General features: G+C 40.4%; 1 protein-coding gene across 1 annotated transcript in view; it reads left to right on the plus strand.

The window, feature by feature from the left end:
• LOC135222630 (interferon-induced very large GTPase 1-like) overlaps positions 1-16396 on the plus strand; it is a 64542-nt gene extending 48146 nt beyond the window's left edge. Inside the window, exon 2 of the mRNA XM_064260754.1 lies at positions 9584-16396. Within this exon, the coding sequence (XP_064116824.1) occupies positions 9598-15006 (5409 nt within the window). The 5' untranslated portion in view covers positions 9584-9597 and the 3' untranslated portion in view covers positions 15007-16396. The remainder of the gene's footprint in view (positions 1-9583) is intronic.
• Positions 16397-22500: the final 6104 nt, after the last annotated feature.

Genomic DNA, 22500 nt, shown 5'->3' on the forward strand with positions numbered 1-22500 from the left:
TTCTTACATTAGGCTCGGACTGCTACCTATTCAAGCCTTGAATAACAAAAAAAAATTACTTTAAACATTGTTCATAGGAGCGTGCTCGTAACATACGTCTAAGGATAACATAATAAGTGATTAAATGTATAAAAAGGTTCTGTTACATACCCTTGTTGACATATTCATAAACAAAGATAAATGCATGGAAAATATAGATCCATGTTTGGTAATAATAATGATTATGTACCCAAAAAATAATAAAATGGTAAAAATCAAAACATGTATACATGATTAATATGATAACAGGTAACCTGATTAAGAATAATGGTTACTAAATAATGATTATAGCATGATCATGGATAATTGTTAAAGAGTACTTGACACTCTTTGTAATAGATAAATATAATTGTACAATGGTATAATAGTATAACTATGGAAATCTGCAGAAAAGCAATATATATAGGGCTGATATTTTATTAGGTGCCCGAAAAATACCTTTAGGAATATATTAATGTATAATATTGGGCTATAATGATTTATTAGGCGCCCTGGAGATACTTTAACTGTTCAAATGCAAAGGCGTGAGTCATTCTTGTCCTACATTATTGCCAGCATACGGACCGCGTTTTCACACACAACACAATTCCAGACAATTCCCTAGGCACGAACTGAAGTGGCCAGGTTCAGGCGGCCCTAAACGCAAACGATTTGAGTTTAACGGGTACGTCATCCAGACGGGCCAGTACGTTCCCTTGGAGATCCTTCTGTTTACGCCTCAGCCTACGCCAAGCAAAGATGTTGACGGCGATAACCAATATGGCCGTCACGCTGAACACGGCTAGCAGAATGTAGTAGCGAAGATTTTTCTCACCTGCATAAGTCGATGACGCGTGGGTCATCTCAGCCAGTTGCGTCAAACAATGAGCTACTCGCGCGTTGTATGGGAGAGGTAGTGATGGGATGATTGTGGTAACCCACGTGTAGTTCGCGAAATACGCCTTCTCACGTATTATCGTGTTGACCCCTCTGACGGTATAGTTTGTAGATGTCCCCGTACAACCATCGGCTGCTACGAAGATAGGGGCATGGGCGGTGGTACTGTCCGGACACACGACGTCGATCCGGCCTTATCATAACGGATCCAGGAACCATTATTCATCCTGTAATTGAATTAGTTTACCGTAAAAGGGATAAAGTTTCCCCAGACAACCTTCGCTTGTATGAGAGAGAGAGCCGTTTAGCACTATGTCTAACTCACATGAATCCGTTGATATAGGATAGAATTCAAAAGAGTCAGCTGTACAAATTTTATTATTCATGGCTTCTGAACAGTGAGTGAGTTTATTCTAAGTCTTTTAATGAACTGTAAATGATTTCTTATCAGAAGAAAATCAGTACATGCCCCGTTAAATTGGATATTACTGGATTTGAGTTATTCGTCATAAAAGTAGGAAACGGTGCTATTTTGTATGATTGCCAAGCATCGGAAGAATCAAAAGGAATTGTGATCATAATTCTATAATTTTCTACGCTGACTGATATTAGGCTATAATAGAATTCTACTTTATGGGCATCCAATAAAGGAATATACCCTAGCTTCTCCCGTCCGTTTTCCAAAGTTAACGTCAGATCTTTAATAGGCATGAGGTGAGGAGATAACACACCCTTTGTTGCTAACGTAATTGCTTCTACGTAATCTTTTGACTTTTCAATAAAATGTGATATTTTCACACGGATATGATCTATTTTCGAACTATAGTAAGCTAAAGTAGCCAGCAAATGTTGAACTTCCATGACCTGATCGATATTATTTGAATGTTCATTAACAATATTCATTATTTGATTGATCGAAGATAACTGGCTGCGAAGTTCTGATAAGGCCAGTTCCGTTTTGTGTTGCAAAAACTCAATTCTTTTATTTTGATTATTTATCTTGAGGCGATTTGAGATTCCTAAGCCTAGATTCGCAACTGATCCTAAGATGTTTAGTCCAGCTAGAATAAGCGGGTTGCGGCGTTCAAGAGTATTGTGCCGCACAGACCACATCAGCAGGTCACGAGCGAGTTCTGCCTCGGCTTGTTTATTTTGTATGTCATAAGACAACATTTCCGCGACGCTTAGTGTTTGAGCTAGTGAAATCTCTGAGTTAGCATGAAAATTACGTTCATGCATTTCCTTAAGGGAAAATACAAACCTCATCAGGTCATTCTTTAAGTTAAGGACGTCATCTTCAGGTAAGAAAATAGCATGCATATCTACCTCGATAACAATATTACTTGACACGATGAATACATCATCGATTCTCTCGATAATCGAGCCATGATTAAATTCTATGTCTTTCGTCCTAGCGCTCTTTCCATACAACAAAGATGTCTGAATACACAATATCACTCCCAACAATAACAGATTCATTTTTGAAAACCTGCAATGAGTAAAACAGATGTAATAACTCGCGTAAAAGAATAGGTTTACATACAATATGATTAATAGATATATATATATATATTATTATACAAGTTTCATAAATACAACCATTTTTTCCCTCACTCCATCTACCCTTCTTTAGATTCTGATATGTGCCAATGGGACTATTCTCACATCAGTGGGTTTTGGATACATTTTGAACCCTAACTCTATTGGCCGTTAAATTTTCTAAAATGTTAAACGGGCCTTCAAACTTAGGTGTCAGTTTATAATTTAAACCTTTACGTACGTATACTTGTATGTATACCTGATCGCCCACGGCATATGTTCTAGTTGACTTAGCTATTTTATCATGATTTTTTTTCATTATGATCTGTGCTTCTTCTAAATTCTTACGAATTATATTATATCGACTTATGCTTGCATCCATAACATCCTTTAGAGGATTTGATAAATTAGTTGTAGGCTTTAAGATGTGGAAAGGCGTTCGGGCCGGGATACCGTACAGTGCCTCGTGCGGTGTCATTTTAATAGACACATGATACGAGTGATTAAGTGTGCTTAGTACCGCAGGTATGGCAATGTCCAGTTGGGGTCTGCCCCCCCTAAGGTGACCCTTAAAATGTTTAAAACCTTACGATTTGCCCTTTCCACTAGCCCATTAGACTCTGGGTGATAGATCATGGTATTGATTTTCTTTATACAAAGGAATTCGCACAAGGAGTTAAGGAAATGATTATTGAACTCCCCGCCCGAGTCTGAGATAATGATGTGTGGAATTCCATTTACAAAATGTAGCACTCGTAAACTTCCTAGCGCACTCGACCGCGGTTTTATTTTTGTTTTAAGCGCCTATAAGTTCTGTATATCGAGTCAAAGCGTCTATAATTACTAGGAGGTGCTTATTTCCTCTGTCTGACTCGTAAAATCCTGTTAATAAATCTAAATGTACTCTTTCAAAGGGTTGATTTGGCACGGGGTAAGCCCCTAGGCTGACAGGTGTCTTCGTGTGCCCTTTGTATTCTTGACAAGTGCGACAATTTGCTATGTGCTTTTTTATATCTGTAAGCATCGTATGCCAATAAAATAAGGATTTGGCTTTCTGTGACATCAAGGTATAACCCGGGTGTCCGTGCAGTGGATTTTCATGCAACCACTTTAAGACAGTGGGTATGAGTGAGATAGGCACCACCACCTGGTTGTTATTCAACTGCGGTGTGTTGCGGGTTTTCCTCGTCACGGATATACACAGGATATTGTCCTGTAGGATATAATTCTGCTGCTTATACTTTAGGTATTCTTTTTCCTTCGGATTTCCGTTTAACGCAATGATGATTTTTTCTATTTGCGGATCTTTTCTTTGTTCCGTCTGTAATAGTTCAGCACTCCAGCCCAGATCTTCCTGTTCAGATATAGTTTTAACAATGGGCGTGGAGGTTGAGATATCTATTAATTCAGCTAATGGCTCGGTACAAGATGAAGAGGGGTTGCGTGATAATGCGTCAGCAATGATATTTGCTTTCCCAGGTAAATACCCGATCCTCGCGCCAAAGTCCTGTGTAAGGACAACGCTTATTCATAATTTTCTCTCTGTACATAATTCATCATTCGCGTTGTTCTTACTTCCCCCTGAGAGAGCAATTCAGCGGGCTTTCCGTCAGTGTATAAAGCTTGTATAACCACATATTGTGTACTTTTATATTTTGTATTTTATGTCTCTAAAGAAACACAAATCGGGTCTCGCCGACCCACTTTTACTCTCTCGCGGGTCGGTGACCACATTTCCGTCCGCATGCTGTATATTTATATTTCCCTTGACTGTAATAAAATCAGTACACTTCTACCTGCCTCTTTGTCCACCTCTCACACCTGAATGATCATGTGCCACCGAGTTCGCTTGGGGCTGTGACTAAAGCCTTTAAAGAAGTCGGTTAGGGGCTTATGATCAGTGAGAACCTTGACGGGATAACCGTATATTATGAATTTAAAGTGCACGAGTGAATTAACAATAGCGAGCCCTTCCTTGTCTATTACTGCATATTTACTTTCGGAAGGTCTCAGTTTACGTGAATAAAAAGCTATAGGGAAAAACTGTTTATCATATTGTTGAAGCAATACCCCACCTACTCCTAGGTCTGAGGCGTCTGTTGCTATGAAAAATTCCTTACCGAAGTCAGGAAATTTCAAGATAGGAGAACTACACAGTTCATCTTTCAATTTATCGAACGCCTGTTGATGAATTTCAGACCATACGAAATCTACGCCCTTTTTTATAAGATCGGTTAGGGGAGCGGCTATGATTGAGTAATTGCGGATGAAGCGGCGATAGTATCCGCTGCACCCTAAAAATTGCTGTATTCCCTTGACGTTAGTAGGTATCGGAAAGTTACGGATAGCCGACACCTTATCGTGGACGACTTTAAGACCTTCACTAGAAACCGTGAAACCTAGATAGACTAGTTCTGTTTAAAAAATTCACACTTACTTATCTTTACCCTTAAATTATGCTGCCTTAACCTTTGTAACACTAACTCCAATTTACGTAAATGCTTTTCTAATGTGGTTGGAAAAGATTACTAAGTCATCCATGTAGGCATGTAGGATATCTCCCAACAAGTCTCCAAACACGACGTTTATCATACGAGTAAAAGTTATAGGAGCACAACGTAAACCAAAAGGCATACGCAAAAATTCATAATGTCCCCTGCTGTGCTGAAGGCAGTGTATGGGATACTCTCTTGTTCCATCGGAATCTGATGAAATCCTTTTAGTAAGTCTAGGCTTGTGAAATATTTATTCTGGCCTAGTAAAGATAGGATATCATCGGTACATGGTACTGGGAATCTGTCAGGGATTGTTTCTTCATTTAAACGACGAAAATCTACGCATATCCGCCAAGTTCGATCTTTTTTCGGTACTACTATTAACGGAAAATTATAAGGGCTGTTTGATTTCCTAATGACTCCTTCCTTTAACATTTTACCTACTTCCTCTGTTATCTCATTCTGAAATTTCATAGGAAGTCGGTACGAAGGTACATAGATTACTTTCTGTTTGTCCTTGAGCCTGATTTGATGCTCGATGACATCCGTTTTTCCTAAGGTTCCATCCGTAGTGGAAAAAACATCATGATATTTAGTTAACAGATTCAAAAATTTCTGCTGAATTTCTTCTTCTTGAATGTCCTTATTGATTTTGTTCTTTATAGATTGCAAAAGGGTGTCATCCGCGACTGATTGAGCGTGATTTATCTCAGCTACGGTAAGAATGCGATGTTTATAAACTTCGGCATCCAAGATATGTTGATTTTTGTGGATTACTAAAGTGGTATTCAAATGATTACAGACTTCGATGTTACATTGTTGTTGTGAGCCGACTGTATAAACGGCTTGTGTGACGGATAATCCGTGTGTTTTTCAGAGTTTCGGAAAGGATTATGTTTCAGATCCTGGCAAGGTTCTCTTTACACGCACTAATATATTTGAAGTTACGTTAGGCTCGAGAGTTTGCGTGCAAGCTGATATTACGGGTGAGCGAGAGTTCTGTTGGGTTGCCTGTATTTATTTTCTTGGTTCATGAGACAGGTGATTGGTTCCGTAATGTAAGTGACAACTCTGTCTGTCTCTTTATTATCTAAAACTGATTTTAGGGTATTAGAAGACCTATAGAATTTCCCTTTGATATACACGCCGTGTTTTGCAGGTGCTAAGATAATATTTTGAGTGCCCATAGACGGGTATCCGATAATTACTGCGGGATACATATTAATATTTTTGTACATCGACAAAGGTATCAGCAAACGTGCGCTTACCGACCTTGTACTGTACATGAGTTACGCCCACAACATTTAATTCATTATTCCAATGCCTGAGAGCCTTATTCCGGACTTTTTCTATAGGGAAATTTGAAAAGAGTAAATGATGAGTCCTTAAATCCATTATATTACGTGGACTACCAGAATCAAAGAACAAAGTGAATGACTTATGGTCCAAATTTACTGCATGTAAGGTTTGGTCGCAACTCGTTTTGACTAATAATTGCATGAATTTGTTGCAAATCTACGGGAACCTGCACAGATTTTTTTGATTCGGCCGTGTGTTTCATAGGAAAATCAATTGTCTCACAATGATCTGATAAATGATTAAACTGATTATTTGATACAAAAGATGTTGATATTGATGACCCAACATCGCCCTCTCCCCCCTTGGAGTGAACTACGTGGTATTTGTTTTGTTTATCACACCCTGAAAATTCGCTTGCCCTTGCGAGTTCTGGCTAGACGGCCCAGGAACAGAGGTACCTGAAGCACGAATTTTGTTTTGTTTTCTGTTTTCTGCTCTTGTGCAGAATTTCCGTTTGGTTGTTTCTTCTTATAGTACTGAGGAACCTTCTTTTTATTTGCACTAGCAAACTGTTGGCGTTGTTTGTAGCATTTTGCTGTTGATTCCTCGAGTAGCAACGGTTATATGAATGAGTTGAACTATTGTGTATTGACAAAAAACGCGTCCGACAGTCTGAAATCATGTGACCTGGTCGTTTACAGTTATAACAAACCATCCCTGCAACTTGATTATTATTATGTACCACATTTACTTGTTGTGGCTTGTTCTCATTTTTTGCAAAAACTTGAATGAGCGAAGGATCTAGGTCGGTACATTTAGACATGTGTTTTTTGATTTGTTTATACACATCTAATTCCGTACTGTCGGGCTGCAATTTTTTATCAAAACACCGTACTAACGCTTCAGGCAACATTACAGTGATAGACGTAAGGTAGATCAAACGGATAAAATCTTTCACTTTGATTTTAGCACCCGCAACCCACCCGGAGTTACTTAAACTATCCTGATATTCATTTAGCCGGTCGGCAATTAGCGCCGCCCGCTCGACAACATTGAGCTGGGTCACGGAGGCTTGGTTAAGGATATTTCTCAATGCCAATACTACATCTAAAGCCTCTTCACCCCCATACACGGCACGTAATCTAATTTTGAACTCGTCCCATGTAAGCGCTTCTTGGAAAGAAACCCCCCTTAGATACGCACTTGCGTCTCCTTTAGCAAAGTCAATGAAGCTCTTGGCCTCCTGTAATTGTACTGCTGGGTCTGTGATGCTTTTTGCATTTAAATGAGCGTCTACAGATGAGATCCATGCCTCAACATTTTGAGCAGGAACCATTGACCCGACCTTGAAAAGGGACAATCGCTGACCTCGCGCTAACGAGAGTCACCACGTTGGGGTTGCCAGCCGGAGTAGTTGCCATTTCGGCTTTCACTTTTTTCTTATCACTTCTATTCCTTGCAATCCTATCAAAATATCTATAAGAGTACACTCGACCACTACGTAAACGCATAAGCAATGTACTGTATAAGTGTGTTATAGTAATAGGAAAATCCCCCAAAAGATACAAAAATACAGATAATATGATAAAATATTATACGGAGAATTCCTGCAAGAAATGGTTAATGACAACTAGAAAAGAAAAAAAAAAAAAAATTAATCTGCGGGCGAGAACCTCGTAGTTGAAGATTGGTTCTGTAATGAAGGAAGATTAATATGGCGAACAACTCACCCCCAGAATACTGGACGATCGACTCTTGATGAACAACACTTCACTGAGGAAAAGACCTGAATAGATAAAAATGGTACTTAGCTCCAGATTATATTGCGAAGGATTGTTGACATGGGATGACGTCTCAGTTCCTGTCTACGTCTCGCGTCGGAAGTCGTGATGACGTCACGGTCTTCTCTCGGTGCACGATGCGCGGGGAAGTCCAAGATTGATGACGTCACAGCCTCCGTCCTTGCACTACAGCGCATAGCCGTACACTCTGCGTCCTTGCTCGTGAACGGGTGATGTTCCCTGTGTTTGTTTTCTTCTTTCCGTTGATGTTCGATGCTGCTCTCGTCCGGTGTAGATTCTCGAAGATAAGTGACAACAGTTGCTCAAACGTCAGTGTAAAATGCTTGTATTCCTCTCGATGAAGGACATAGTTGCGGCTTCATAAACTGTTGCGTTGATTGAAGATCCCGTTTCCTCTGTTTAGTTTGATGTTGAAGGTGGAAGTTAGTTCTTGTAGACCTTCGGTCGGCTGATATGGGTCTTGTTAATTATGTTCTTCGTTTATACGCTGCCACCACTTCTAATGTCTTATCGCTTGGCGATAGACTTTTTGTGTTCTCCTTACGACTGTCATTCGTAAGTATTTTTTTGGTTCCTCTCATCTCCCTTGGATATCTTAGTAGAGAGGTTCTTTCTTGACTAGAGGAGATGATTCAAACAGGCAAGTTGACAAGATAACAACTTTATTCTGTAACTCCATACTAGGAGATGCAGCTCGGTCGGACGACCGATATGTTTGATCGTTGGCGTGGAACTGCCATTCTAAAGCATCGCGTCGATAGCGGAACATTAGCTATCTCAGCAATTCATATAAAAACACATACGTAGTCTGCCGGCTCGGAAGTTACAAGTTTCCGGCGTAGGTTAACAGGTCAACCGCTTCCCATGGAAGTTGTTGTGCAAAGTTATCATAAACATAAAAATGTTGACAAAGCTTAGAGCTAGATCAGGCTACTGCAGACAGCGCATAGCGTAATCTAGGTCTGCTTTGGTCACGTAGAACCCTCCTAATGCCATGACCCCAGGTCACTGGTTTATATTTACAGATCTTGTAAATTTAATATATATGTAATTCTTACATATATATATATATATATATATATATATATATATATATATATATATATATATATATATATATATATGTTTATATATATATATAAATATACATATATATGTGTGTGCGTGTGTGTGTGATCCCGAGCCGTTTCCCTTGAATCCATAACCTAGAGGAAGCAGGGAAACGGCTCGGGATAGAGGCAGATGGAGAGGAACTGTATCAGCCTTATGCCACTGGCCAGTGGCGGGAAGATAAAGTAAGTAAAGTATATGTGTGTGTGTTTATATTATTATTATTATTATTATTATTTAGAAGATAAATCCTTTTTCATATGGAACAAGCCCACAGGAGCCACTGACTTGAAATTCAAGCTTATAAAGAATAATTATGTGTGTTTATGTGAAGAGAGAGGGGTAGATGCATACCGACATACTGATGTACTGATTGCATGTGTTTTTTCTGTTATTTATTGGTGTCCTGCTTTTCATTTATAGGTGGATTATCCGACATGGACTGCGACGACCAACCCTTGCCTGATGAAGACACCTGCACCCATTCACTGACTGATGAGTCTAGTTGTCAAGCTGGTTTCGTTCTGGACTACAGTGAAATGGAAGAGAGCGGCAGGGAAGAAGATGGCAAAGATCTCGACATTAGATACGAAGAAACTGAGGATCGTTCTACTAAAAGGCAGGAAGAAATCATCAGCAATCTTGGGCTAACAGAATACTTCGAAGAGAACAAGGAAATCTCTGTGCAAACAGCAATGATCCAGTCTTCAAATCAGCGAGATTCAATGGTTGACATACCGTGGTTTGTCCTTCTGAAGTTACTGATGTTAGATTACAGGGGAAGAGATGACATCGTTTCTGATGTTATCAGAAATAGTTCCCCAACTGTTGAGGATGTGTCAACAAATCAAAGTGGTTTTATGAGTGGTCTAGATGATATATTCTCGCAACTTGAAAATGAAACTTCCTCGACCGAGCAGTCTCACTTGCCACACCCTATGGATGTCCTCACTACTTTGATCTTGTGCTCTTCAAATTTCCTAAGACAAATTCTCTGCGAAAAATTATATATGTGTAAGTTAAGTATTCCTCTAATTATCCCTCAAGTCTTAGAAAAAGATTCTATGTTCCTACTTTGGTCCTTGCGAAGCACTATTTTGGAACACAGGCTTCCAAGTGGTGAGCTAGGCGAGGCTTCAGTTGTGAAATGCCATATCCCCATAGTGTCATGCCTAAGGCTGGGAGAAATTTCAAGATCTAAATCAAGATTCTTGAATGAAATCATCAATGACCAGAACCATCCCACCTTTTTCCACCGAGATTGCATGAATGGGATGTACCAGAGAATTCTCTCAGAAGGTGCTTTGGAAATTGCCTGGTACTACCCTGTAGAGGAGAACAGAGATAGTGATTGCTTAGGCAGGAATGTGGCAATCATGAATCTTCGAGGAGATGGAAAATTAGACAGAGCATTTAAGGGGAAGAAATTCCTATGCACGGTTTCTAACGTTGTCTTAGTGATCATCGATGTTGATGAGTTAAGAAATCCAGACAGCATGGAGAGTTTGAGGTTAATTGTAGTTACCAATATACAGCTGATCCTTATGCTAACAAACAAAACAAAAACTAAGTTAAATGTAAAGAATAAGGAATCTATAAGACATTGTGTTGAAATTTTGAAACCCTGCGGATTTTTGGAAGAAAACATTATCGTTGACTTTCATGCTGGAGGTGAAAAAAATCTAAAAGCCTTGAAAAGTGAAACAATGACCAGAATCAAGAAATGTCTGGAAAGAGAGTACAGAATAGGAATGACAATTGAGGAGTGCAAAGATGTTGCTCAGAACCTCAATATCACTGTTGATGAAAATAGCTTAGAATGTAATAACGGCAAGGAAAAAGCATCAGCCTTACTGGAAATTATTTGTAAAGATGGAACAAACAATCTCAAAGCAAAACATCTACCCTTGCAGTGCAGACCATGGCAGGAATGGGCAAAACTGAACACTGAAGAACACAGACAAGAGAAGAAAGGAAATGATAGTATAGCCTCTTACATGGACGGTATCTCCAACAAGATGAGAAAACTCCGGCAGGAACAGCTTCGGCTGTTTGAAAAACATGACATATTGCAAAATATCTTTATGAATTTTGACCCAAAAGCAAATCACCTGGAAAATCTCTACTTTCTGCAATGGTTAAAACTTTACTTAGATGAAATTTCAAGACGGATCATACCTGATCTACAAAAACAATGCAGTGAAAAGTGGAATGACATCCGCCGAAGTGGAGATGATGAAATATGTGAAGACTTGCAAAATGAGCTCGAAAAGTGTGAAAAGGAATTAGCAGAATCTTCATTTGGAATTGAGCATTTCTTCAGAGAAGTTGCTCAAGCTTACGAGGCTATACAGTATATGGGGAGTAAAGAAATGAAACAAAAAATTCATCATCTTCCTAGAATTATGGCAAAATTGATGCTTCATGGTCACCCTCTGGAGGTGATGGATGGGGATGCTGCTCATATCCCATTAAAGTGGGTTCAGGCTGTTCTTACACAGTTATCAGAGGTAACAAATAACAAGAAAGTGTTTGTACTTTCAGTTTTAGGAATTCAGAGTTCTGGAAAATCTACTTTGCTCAACACTATGTTTGGCCTCCAGTTTGCTGTGGCTGCTGGAAGATGTACTCGAGGTATATTTGCTCAGCTTTTGCCTATCAGTGAGGAGTTTTGTGGCACCAAGTATGATTACATTTTAGTCTTAGACACAGAAGGTCTACGGGCAGCAGAATTGGGTAAAGCAAAGCTGAAACATGATAACGAAATTGCAACTCTTGTTATTGGTCTTGGAGATGTCACACTGGTCAATATTAAAGGAGAAAATGTCTCTGAGCTGGAGGATGTTCTGCAGATTGTAATTCATGCCTTGCTGAAAATGCGTCTAGTGAATAGAAACCTTTCTCTTCAGCCTTCATGCATTTTTGTTCATCAGAATGTTTCTGCTCAAGATGCTTCCCAGAAACTAAGAAGTGGCCAACAGAAATTTATGGAAACACTAGATAAGGTGACTGAGGCTGCAGGTAAGCAAGAGGATTCGCAAAACTACACCAGATTCAAACAGGTCATCAATTTTGACATTGATACAGACATTTGGTACATTTCTGACCTATGGAAGGGTGACCCACCTATGGCTCCTGCTAACCCTGGTTACAGTGAGAACGTAAAGAAATTAAAGCAGATTCTGCTAAAAAGCGTAATGCTAAAGCGACCATTGCATCTTACTATAGATCAGTTTTGTGTCAGACTGAAAGACATTTGGGATGGTGTCTTAGATCAGAATTTTGTCTTCAGCTTCAGAAACAGTCTTGAGATGGATGCTTACAACGCCCTTGAAATTGAACAGTCCAACATTTCGTGGATGTTAAAATCAGCTGAGATGAAGTGGTCTAGCAGTAAGAAAAACTTGATAGTGAATAGGGACACGAAACTAGATGATCTAAGAACATGTTTGATACGAGAGTGCAGGTTACATCTTGAACAAGTATATCAAGAAGCACGAGAAAAGCTTGAAATTTACTTTCAAAACAACGAATACCAGTCCTTGTTTGAGCAATGGCGAGTGAGTGCTATGCTAAGGTTAGAGGCCAGTTATAAAAGTCTAGTGGAGAAAGCTGTTGAAAACATTAACACTGAAATTTCAAAGAGACAGATCAAAATAAATGAAAAGAATGATATACAAACTAACATAACCAAAATAATGGATGAAGCAAAAAAACTTGCGAGAGAATTACAACAGAGCAACGATATGTGCCTACTCGATGAAGCGGAACTAAGGTGTTTTTTCAATGATAAGTGGACTGAATGGATGAGTGCGATACCTCAGAACATTAGGGAAAGTCTTGATGTTCAAAGAGAAATAGATTGTATCTTGGACAGTACTTACGCAACCGAATTTACTTTACTCAACAAAGCTCGAAAGGAGAGGCATCACACAATAGTGCATGATAATTTTTGGTATGCTATAGAACAATACATTTTAGAAAAGACAACAAAGGCCTACCTACTTCATCCTTTCACTGATAAGACAGAGACTGCTCTCAAATTTCTGAATAAATTGTTGAAAAAAGTCGGGTCACTATTTAGCAATGAAGGAACTCAAACTACACTAAAGGAGTGTACCAAAGCTCTAATTGACATTGTCAGAGACACAATACAGAAGATGACAGAAGACTTGAATTTTAAAAACGAAAAAGAGTTTAAGATTTGTATAATAATGTTTACGTGGCAATATGCTTGCTTTATGCATCATAGATTTTTAGAAAAGAAACCTAAGCAAGACACCTATCATGAAATGGTGGATTATGGCATTCAGCCTGAGTTTGAAGAAGTCCTTCTACAATATTTTCCTGACAGTGCTACAAAAGTGAAAAATCAAATCAGGACACGGCTTACTTACCAAAGAAGCTCCAGAAATTTCACTGTCATCACTCAAAAACACATCAAAGACCCAAAAATTAGCCAGGAAGATGCCAGGGCATACATACAAGAGCTTGTCAATGTATTGTTTGATGATGTTCAATCATACATAGACGAAATTGAGATTCAGTGTTTCAGGGATATTTACATTGAAAAAATCATACGCATGATAATAGAGATGGAAGGTCTGTGCAAAGACGTGACAGCATTAACAAAAACTTTCAAAATTGAGTTAGCTGTTTACTTGTGTCAGTATTCAGTTCCAATGTTTTGTGATAAACATAAGGCATACCTAGAATCTATGGATCAACGGTTGATATATGAGAGAGATAACTATGGCCCTTGCTTCGAAAGTTTTGCAAATTTTTACTACAGGTCCACAAATGAACAAGCACTTGCCAGTGTTCTATCAGAACGATTATGCAACGCAATAGAAAAAGCTATTCGTGTCAACTTGAGAACAGAACTGGTGGAAGACATTAGGAATAACGTTCCAGAATTAAGACTCAAACCGAGCTTCCTGCGGGCTGTCTTACATAAGCTTTTAGTAGAAGACGATTTTGAACAATTTTATCTTTACCTCACTGACAGGGATACTTGCCTCCAGCAGTGGCTCTCATATTTCATTGACCAATATTTGTTTACCTCAGAGAGAGGTGAACTGAACAGATACACAAAGATTGCTTTCAGGAATATAGAAAGACTTCTATCAGTAACCTGTGAGATGATCGTTAGGCCTTTACCGAGCAGCAGTGAAAAATCTATGGATTCATGGTTTGAAGAGTTCATTCAAAGGGTAACTGATAAATTGCCATTACCCCTGCAAGATTTGCTGGGTCTAGCAGATGGCTACAAAATTGTTTCCTTAGAATCTTTCGCGAACCAACTGAGTGATAAAATACGAAATTGTCAAGATAAATTGCAAGGAACCTTTAAAAATCACACTCCAGATCACCAGAAGGCTATTCAGGAGAATAACATTTACAAATTAATTGCTAATGAATGCAAGGGGTGTACAGAAAAGTGTCCCTTCTGCTATGCACCTTGTTCATTGAATACATGTGGACATACAGAGTTGGGGATAGATCATTTTGCACTGGCACACCACCCGCAAGCATGTGGGAGCTGTAGATACCAAATCTCTGGGAAACTCGCTACAGAAAGCTGTGAAGCTCTTGTTGCCAGTAATGTTTTTTTTGTGCGCAGGGAAAATAACTGGATACCGCATTTATACAAGAATTACAAGAAGATTTTCCCAGACTGGAAAATCCAAGGCGATGCATCAGTGGAAGCAACGCCGTATTGGAAGTGGTTTTTAGTGAAATACGAGCGGCAGCTGGCGGAGAGATACAAGGCAGAAAGGCCTGACATCCCTACGTCTTGGAAAACCATAACTAAAGAGGCTGCGTTGAAATTTCTGGAACATTAGGAATCTTACAGAAAACTTTCTATTTTCCTTGCAAACTTTTTTGTAGTAAACAAGGATGCACTTAGTGACTTATTTTGAAAGGATGTATTACAAAACTCCATACTGTAAAGCTATAATGCATTCCTGTTTGACTCTTGTCCGCTAATAGTGTTTTAAGCACACTTCACTTCTGAACCATACATAGAACATTACGACTACTTGCATGATCACAGCATGACTGATTTTTGTCCCCACATTTCTGTTCTTCAAATTCTTACCTCATCTTTTTTATCTGCAAATAATTTTACTTATTTTCTACTGTCTCTTCCTCACTATGATTTGGGTTTTCAGTCATCTTTATTAGATTTTTCAAAATGACGACTCTCATTCAATAGTTTTTTATGCGTGTTACTCTGCCAATACTACTCACCTTCCCAAATTGAAATATAATACTAAGACATTGGATGGTTACAGAGAGACCCTTTTAACCTGCTCTGCACCACTTCCTGAAGACTGACCTGACTCTTCCCTCCATTTACTTCACCATTAGATACTGTCATGCCTTCAGTTTTGAGAACCAGGGTTAATTAGACTATTATATTATTATTTTTCTTCTGAAACTCGTTGCTTATCTAGTCAATTTTCCAGGTCTCGTAAATTGTTCATTTTTTTCTTGGTGTCTGAGGTTAAATTGTTGTCCCCTTCTAATTTTAGTTCATTACATAAGGAAGAGATATGTTCTACATTATTCTCTTTAGCTCTTGCGTTTTCCCTGGAAATCATCCTTCAGGCCAACAAACTGAGCTCGACTTTCATCTACGATAACTGTTGATGGCGTTCAAGTGTTCCCAGGAAAGAGAGCTGCCATACTTGCTGCTGTCACTAACCTCACAAATTTCCTCGTGGCTGCATTACTTTTAGACACGTTGGAAAAGTAGCTTGTTGCTATGAGTGATTTCTCCTGAGAAAGATTATTTCGTATGGCCCTGTTACAGACCCATATATGTTGTCTAGTCCAACCAGATCATCATCGTTCATGTTTTGAGCCACTAATGGCCCCCATTCAGTTAATCAGATGGACCCTTTTATTTGTCAGTTACTGTTTGTAAATCTCTTGATTATCTTGTTCTTCTGTGTCATAAATGTTGTTTTTAATTAGATCTCTCCTTGGTTTCTCCTTGTGATTTAAATTTCCAAGTTTTTTCCAGTTGTTGTGTAGCTAATTAAGATAGTTTGGATGTCACATGTATAGAAGTCTGCTTTTCTGTATCATTGTTACATGTATCTTATTGTTAGTGAGAAATATCACAACAGAAATGAATTGAATATTTTTCGATATTTCATGTAATTTTATGGCTGAATATGAATTGTAAATAGCAAATATTTTTTGAAAATATAGTTATAAAAAATATGGCAGATGTTATTTTTCCCTTTTTATGAAGACTCATGTTATTTATACACTTTTACCATTATTTTCATAACTTTGATACTATTTATACACTTTTACCATGATTTTCATGGCTTAAGTTTTAGATGATGGATTAAATTATTTTAAGTTTTTCACTGAATTAATAACTCGATGGAAGGGTAATAAAGCCAAAGAGCTGGGGGATGTCTACAAGCTAATCTATAGTGGAGCAAATGAGCTGAGTAGGAATGGCGTTGGTGTAGTGCTGTCGGGGAAAATGAAGAATGCAGTTATGAGAGTGAATATATGTTATGGAGGGGAAACAATGATCGTCATTAGTGCTTATGCTCCACAAGTGGGCTGCACAGAGGAAGAAAAGAGCTGCTTTTGGAACGAAATGAATTTAATGGACATGTCGGAAATAAAATTATGTAATTGAACGTGCGTGTGGAGGACATGGGATCGGGGAGAGAAACTCAGAAGGAGAGAGTATAGTAGACTTTGCCATGTCGTTTGATATGGCAATAGTGAATACGTTCTTCAAAAAGAAGAGGGAGCACTTGTTAACATACAGGAGTGACGGTAGATGCACACAAATAAATTACCTCCTTTACAATAGAACAAGACTGGTGGAAGTTAGGAATTGTAAAGTTATCCCAGATGACCACGTGGCCCCCCAACATAGGCTCCCTCGTATGGATATGAAGATGAAAAGAGAAAGGAAAACGAAAACGGATGGGGTAAACAAAATCAAGTGGTATAAATTGCTAGGGAGGGATAATGATAAGAAGAGAGAGTTTAGGAGAAGAGTGCTAGGAGAGGTTGATCTGGGAATTGAAGATGTGGGAGAATGGTGGAGGCATAATGCATCAATGATTAGAAGACAATGAAAGGAGATACTAGGGGAAACATCTGGAATAGTATGGGAGGAAAAGGAGAGCTGGTGGTGGGGGGAAGTGGTGAAAGGATAAAAGGGAGGCAAAGAAGAGATTTGAAGAGTCACCGTTGGAGGAGGACAAAGAAACAAAACAAAGAAGTAAAAAGGGTGGTAGCTCAAGCTAAGGCAAGGGCATATGAAGAGGTTTATTAAGAACTGGAAACCAAGGAAGGGTTAAGTAAGATGTTCAAACTGTCAAAAGTAAGAAATAAAGGAACGGACATCACCCATATTAAGCAAATGAAAGATAGGAATGGTACAGTCATAAAAAAGGAAGAAGACACCCTGAAAAGATGGAAAAAGTATTTCGAGCAACTGCTAAATGAAGAAAATGAAAGACTTGTAAGAGAGGATGGACAAGTAAACATGGGAATGGTAATGGGGATCTCTAGGAATGAAATGATACGAGCCTTAAAAAGAATGACCAATGGGAAGGCAACAGGGCCTAACTTCATCCCAGTCGAAGTTTGGAAAGCGGAAGGGGTAGACATCTTGTATGACCTCATGGTAAAAATATTTGAACAGGAAAAGATACCAGAAGAATGGCGGGAAAGCATATTGATACCTTTATTTAATGGAAAAAGGGGATGTCCAGGAAAGCAGTAATAACAGAGGTATCAAGCTAATGTCTCACACGTTGAAGATTTTGGAAAGAATAATAGATGGCAGGCTGAGAGAGGACGTGAGAATAGGGAAGGAACAGTTAGGATTTATGGAGGAAGCGGCACAACGGATGGAATATTTTGCATATGGCAGCTGATGGAGAAATTCAGAGAAAAACAATGAGACCTGCATCTGGTATTCATAGACCTTGAAAAGGCCTATGACAGAGTGCCAAGGCAAGAAATATGGAGATGTTTGAGGGAGAAGATGGTGCCGGAAAAGTATGTCAGAATTATTCAGATGTACAGAAATGTGTATACTAGAGTGAGAAGCAGTGTTGGAGAGACAGATGGATTTGAGATAGGAGTTGGATTACACCAGGGGTCAGCACTTAGCCCCTTCATCCCCAACATCGTGATGAATGTAATGACCAAGGATGTTAGAGAAGCAGTGCCATGGTACATATTATATTCAGATGACATTATGTTGTGTTCAGAGAGGAGGGGGAGTTGGAGAGGTGGGGAGCAGCAATTGAGGAGAGAGGAATGGGAATAAGCAGATAAAAAACCGAATATATGTGTTACTGTATTACTGAAGATGGTGGAAATAGCATAAGATTGGGTGGGGAAGAAATAAAGAGAGTACAAAACTTCAAGTTCTTGGGGTCCATATTAGAGAATAGTGGAAGCATGGGCCATCGAATTCAGGCAGGATGGAATAACTGGAGGTCGCATCAGGGGTCCTCTGTGACGAGAAGGTTCCTCTGAAATTAAAGGGAAAGTTTCAAAGGACGGTGGTCAGACCAGCAATGTTATATGGAACAGAAACAGCAAGTATGAGGAAAACAGAGGAGATGAAGATGGATGAAGCAGAAATGACAATGTTGAGATGGATGTCTGGAGTAATATGGACACCTGTTACGAAGAGAGGAACATCATGTTGGAAGACATACGATGGAAATGGAAGTGCGGGGTAGAAGGAAGAGGGGAAGACCAAGAAAAAGATGGCTTGATTGTGCAGGGGAAGATTTGTTATGGAAAGGTATTAACGAGAATAATGCGCAGGACAGAAATCGATGGAGACGACTCATTCATAACGGCATCCCCATATAAAAATAGGTTAAAGCTGGGAAGAAGAAGTGAATTAATACACAAATGCAAATAAATAAATTACAAGTATAAACACACACTCAGCAATTACTGCCTCTTGAGACTGCTCAGTCCAAAGAGAAGGACCCTCTTCTGTGTGTTCAGGAATAGTTGTAGACCCGTCGAAGGCTACATGGCCCCACTCTTTAGCTGTCCTGAATTATTTGGCTGTTGTAGGAAATTCCACCTAGAAGGGAAATGGATCACCCAGAGTTACTACTGGTTTCCATGGATTCTGCATGCATATAAGCACCATCGGCTTTTGTCTGGTGGTCGCTAGTTGGGAAGAGGGACAATAAGTTACAATCGTTCGATCCAGCTGAGACAACCAAATTGACCAAACAGTGCCTCAGTGGCATGATCGGTATGGTCTTGACCTGCCACCTCGGTGGCCGTGAGTTCGATTCTCAGGCATTCCATTGGGATGTAAGATATGGGTATTTCTGGTGATAGAGGTTCACTCTCGACGTAGTTCGGAAGTCACGTAAAGCTGTTGGTCCCGTTGCTGAATAACCACTGGTTCCATGCAGTGTAAGAACACCGTACAAACAAACAAATTAACCAAACCATGAGCAGCAATATTCAATGGATCCACTTTCGTACTGCGATTCAGTTGACCTAAGGAGTCAATTAAGCACTGTTAACCAGACGACTGCGGTGGATGACAGCTGGCAGCGAGAAGGATGTGGACCAAGGAACCTCATTCCAAAATGTTTACTGAGCAGTGGATAGTGGTGTCAGTCGGATGTGTCTGCTTTTCCTCTACATCGAGCGCTTAACCTTCGTGATTTTTGGAACTATGAGAGCACTTCTTAATGGTTGAGGTTAACCGAATAGGATTATCAATTCCATCTCACTATTCGTGCCAAGCGGGTGGGGTGAACTCTGAAGGATGGTGCCTTGGTAAGATGCATATTCAGTACTACCTGGGCAGCCGAGACAATTCATGTGTTGGTCTTGATGAAGTAAAGTGTCAGAACCATAGGAGTCTATTAATGGGGAGGGGAGTCACCTGGGGGTTACAGCTGAATATGGGGGGGGGGGGTCACTGGGCATACATAAATATTAATACTCATTAATTTTTTAGTCATATGGAAAGATACTAAGATTGTTTTAAAATATTCAAGCCTATCAATTTGTGAATCACGTTCTTATATAAAAGAGAGAAAATTTATTTATTTCTCACAGTTAATATAGTAAAACTTGACTTATCCTCGTATGAAGAGAAAAAAAAAGCCAAACTACTTGATGTATAAAACTTTAACAGTACTAATAACAATGATAATAATGGCGGCAAACTCCGCGTCCCTGAACGAACCCAAGGATACATTAACCTTACTGATTACGACCCCACCCCCGATCAAGACGCCCTTCTGAAGCTGGGTCTTAATTGCCACCTCATTTCGAGACCCAGGCCTCATGACAAGAGACTTGAAATCGAGTTGCTCCTAGACTCCATCCTACTACTTGAAGCCCGGAGCATCGTGGAAACTACCGACGCCCTTCAACCCCTCCTACTTGCTGAAGCCCTTACTGAGAGGGGCTCGCACTCCAGCGGGATCCTCACCAAGGAGATGAAGAAAGCAGCGAAGGAACTGAAGGAGAAAGAGAACATCACAGTGCGACGCGCGGACAAGACGGCAGCCTTCGTCTTGATTGATACTACCAAATATCACGAGAAGCTGGGTGCTATTTTGTCTGATGAGAACAAGTTTGAGCGCCTGACGAGGAACCCGACAGACGACATCAAGAGGGAGACTAACGGAGTCATCAGTGCAGTGAATGCTGTGACAAACGCTGTGCACCTCCCTCCCATGCAAGGAGACTACAGCCTGAATTATTTATATGGCAATGTAAGAACCCACAAAAAAAGGAAACCCCCTCCAGCCGATCATCAGCCAGATGCCCGCCCCTATGTAATGCCTTGGCTAAACGCCTTAAACAAATTTTGACCCCTTACATCCCAGGTTGGTACAGTCTGTAGTCTTCAGCAGAATTCTTAGAAGCCATCAAGGACGCCCCTGGCACCGGGATTATGGCCTCGCTGGACATGGAGTCCCTATTTACGAACGTGCCTGTCGACGAAACCATAGATATAATCCTTGATCGTGTCTACAGGAATCAGTCAACAGCGCCCCTCAACATACCCTAAGCCTCGCTCCATACACTGCTGGAGATCTGCACGAAGAAGGCCCCTTTCTCTACCCACCGTGGCCAGATGTTCAGCCAGAAGGACGGTGTAGCGATGGGCTTCCCACTGGGGGTCCTCTTCGCTAACTTTTATATGGGTACCGTGGAGGAACAGGTCTTCGCCAGGACGCAGCAACCCCGCAGATGTGGACGTTATATTGACGACATCTTTGTGCAAGTCGACGCCAAGGATGAGGTAGAAGCCCTCCGTCAAGCATTTCAGTAGTGTAGTGTACTGAATTACACAGTTGAATACAACTCCGACGATCGGCTTCCCTTCCTCGACGTCCTTGTAAGCAAGAGGGAAGACGGTCTCCGTACTTACGTCTACACAAAGAAGACTAATCTAGGACTTTGCCTCAACGGTGACAGCAAGTGCCCCGCCAGATTCAAAAGCACCACCGTCAGGGCCTTTGTCAGGAGAGCCCTCTCCCACTGCTCGACCTGGCAGGAAACTTACCAGGAACTCGACCGCGCCTCCCAAGTACTTGTGAATAACAGGTATGCGAATAAATTAATCAATAAGGAAGTCCACACAGCCCTGGAGAAATGGTACGGTAGTGAGAGGCCGCAGCCCCACCCCCAGGATAAAATCAAGCTGTACTACAAAGCCTTCATGAGTTCTCATTACCGACAGACGACACCAAGAATATCGACTTAATCATATATTACCAGAATTGGAGGACACACGACCTTATTATGAAAAATAACCCCTCTCCACAGGCACGAGACCCCCTGAAGAAGACGCATGTAGTGTACCTACCAGTATACATGCCCAGTCCGCAAATGCAGCGGCGCCTACATAGGTATGACTACCATGCATCTGTCGAAGAGACTCTCATGCCACATCCAAGAGGGGGCTATCAAGAATCTTGCCCGCACCAAACATCAAGAGGCCATCTCCCGGGATGTCATCATACAGAACACGAAGATAATCGGGAAGGCCCCTGATGCCTGTCGGTTGCGCCTGCTGGAGGCGCTTCCCAACCAGCAAATAAAACCAACACTGAATACGATGCAGTAAGAATTTTTCCTCCCTAAGAGTATGAGAAGACCTGCCACCAACAATGACACCACCGATCACGACAACTCCACGGAAGACAACGCTCCCAAACGAGGTACTCCTGCAGCCGATGGAAATCAAATTGGCCGTGACGTCCCGCAGCGTAGCGCAACACCCATCAACGTTACCGCGCCGCTCAGGAGGTCTAGACAGCTGCAGGACCTGC

The sequence above is a fragment of the Macrobrachium nipponense genome, chromosome 8 (genome assembly GCF_015104395.2).
Source record: "Macrobrachium nipponense isolate FS-2020 chromosome 8, ASM1510439v2, whole genome shotgun sequence".
Taxonomy (NCBI): domain Eukaryota; kingdom Metazoa; phylum Arthropoda; class Malacostraca; order Decapoda; family Palaemonidae; genus Macrobrachium; species Macrobrachium nipponense.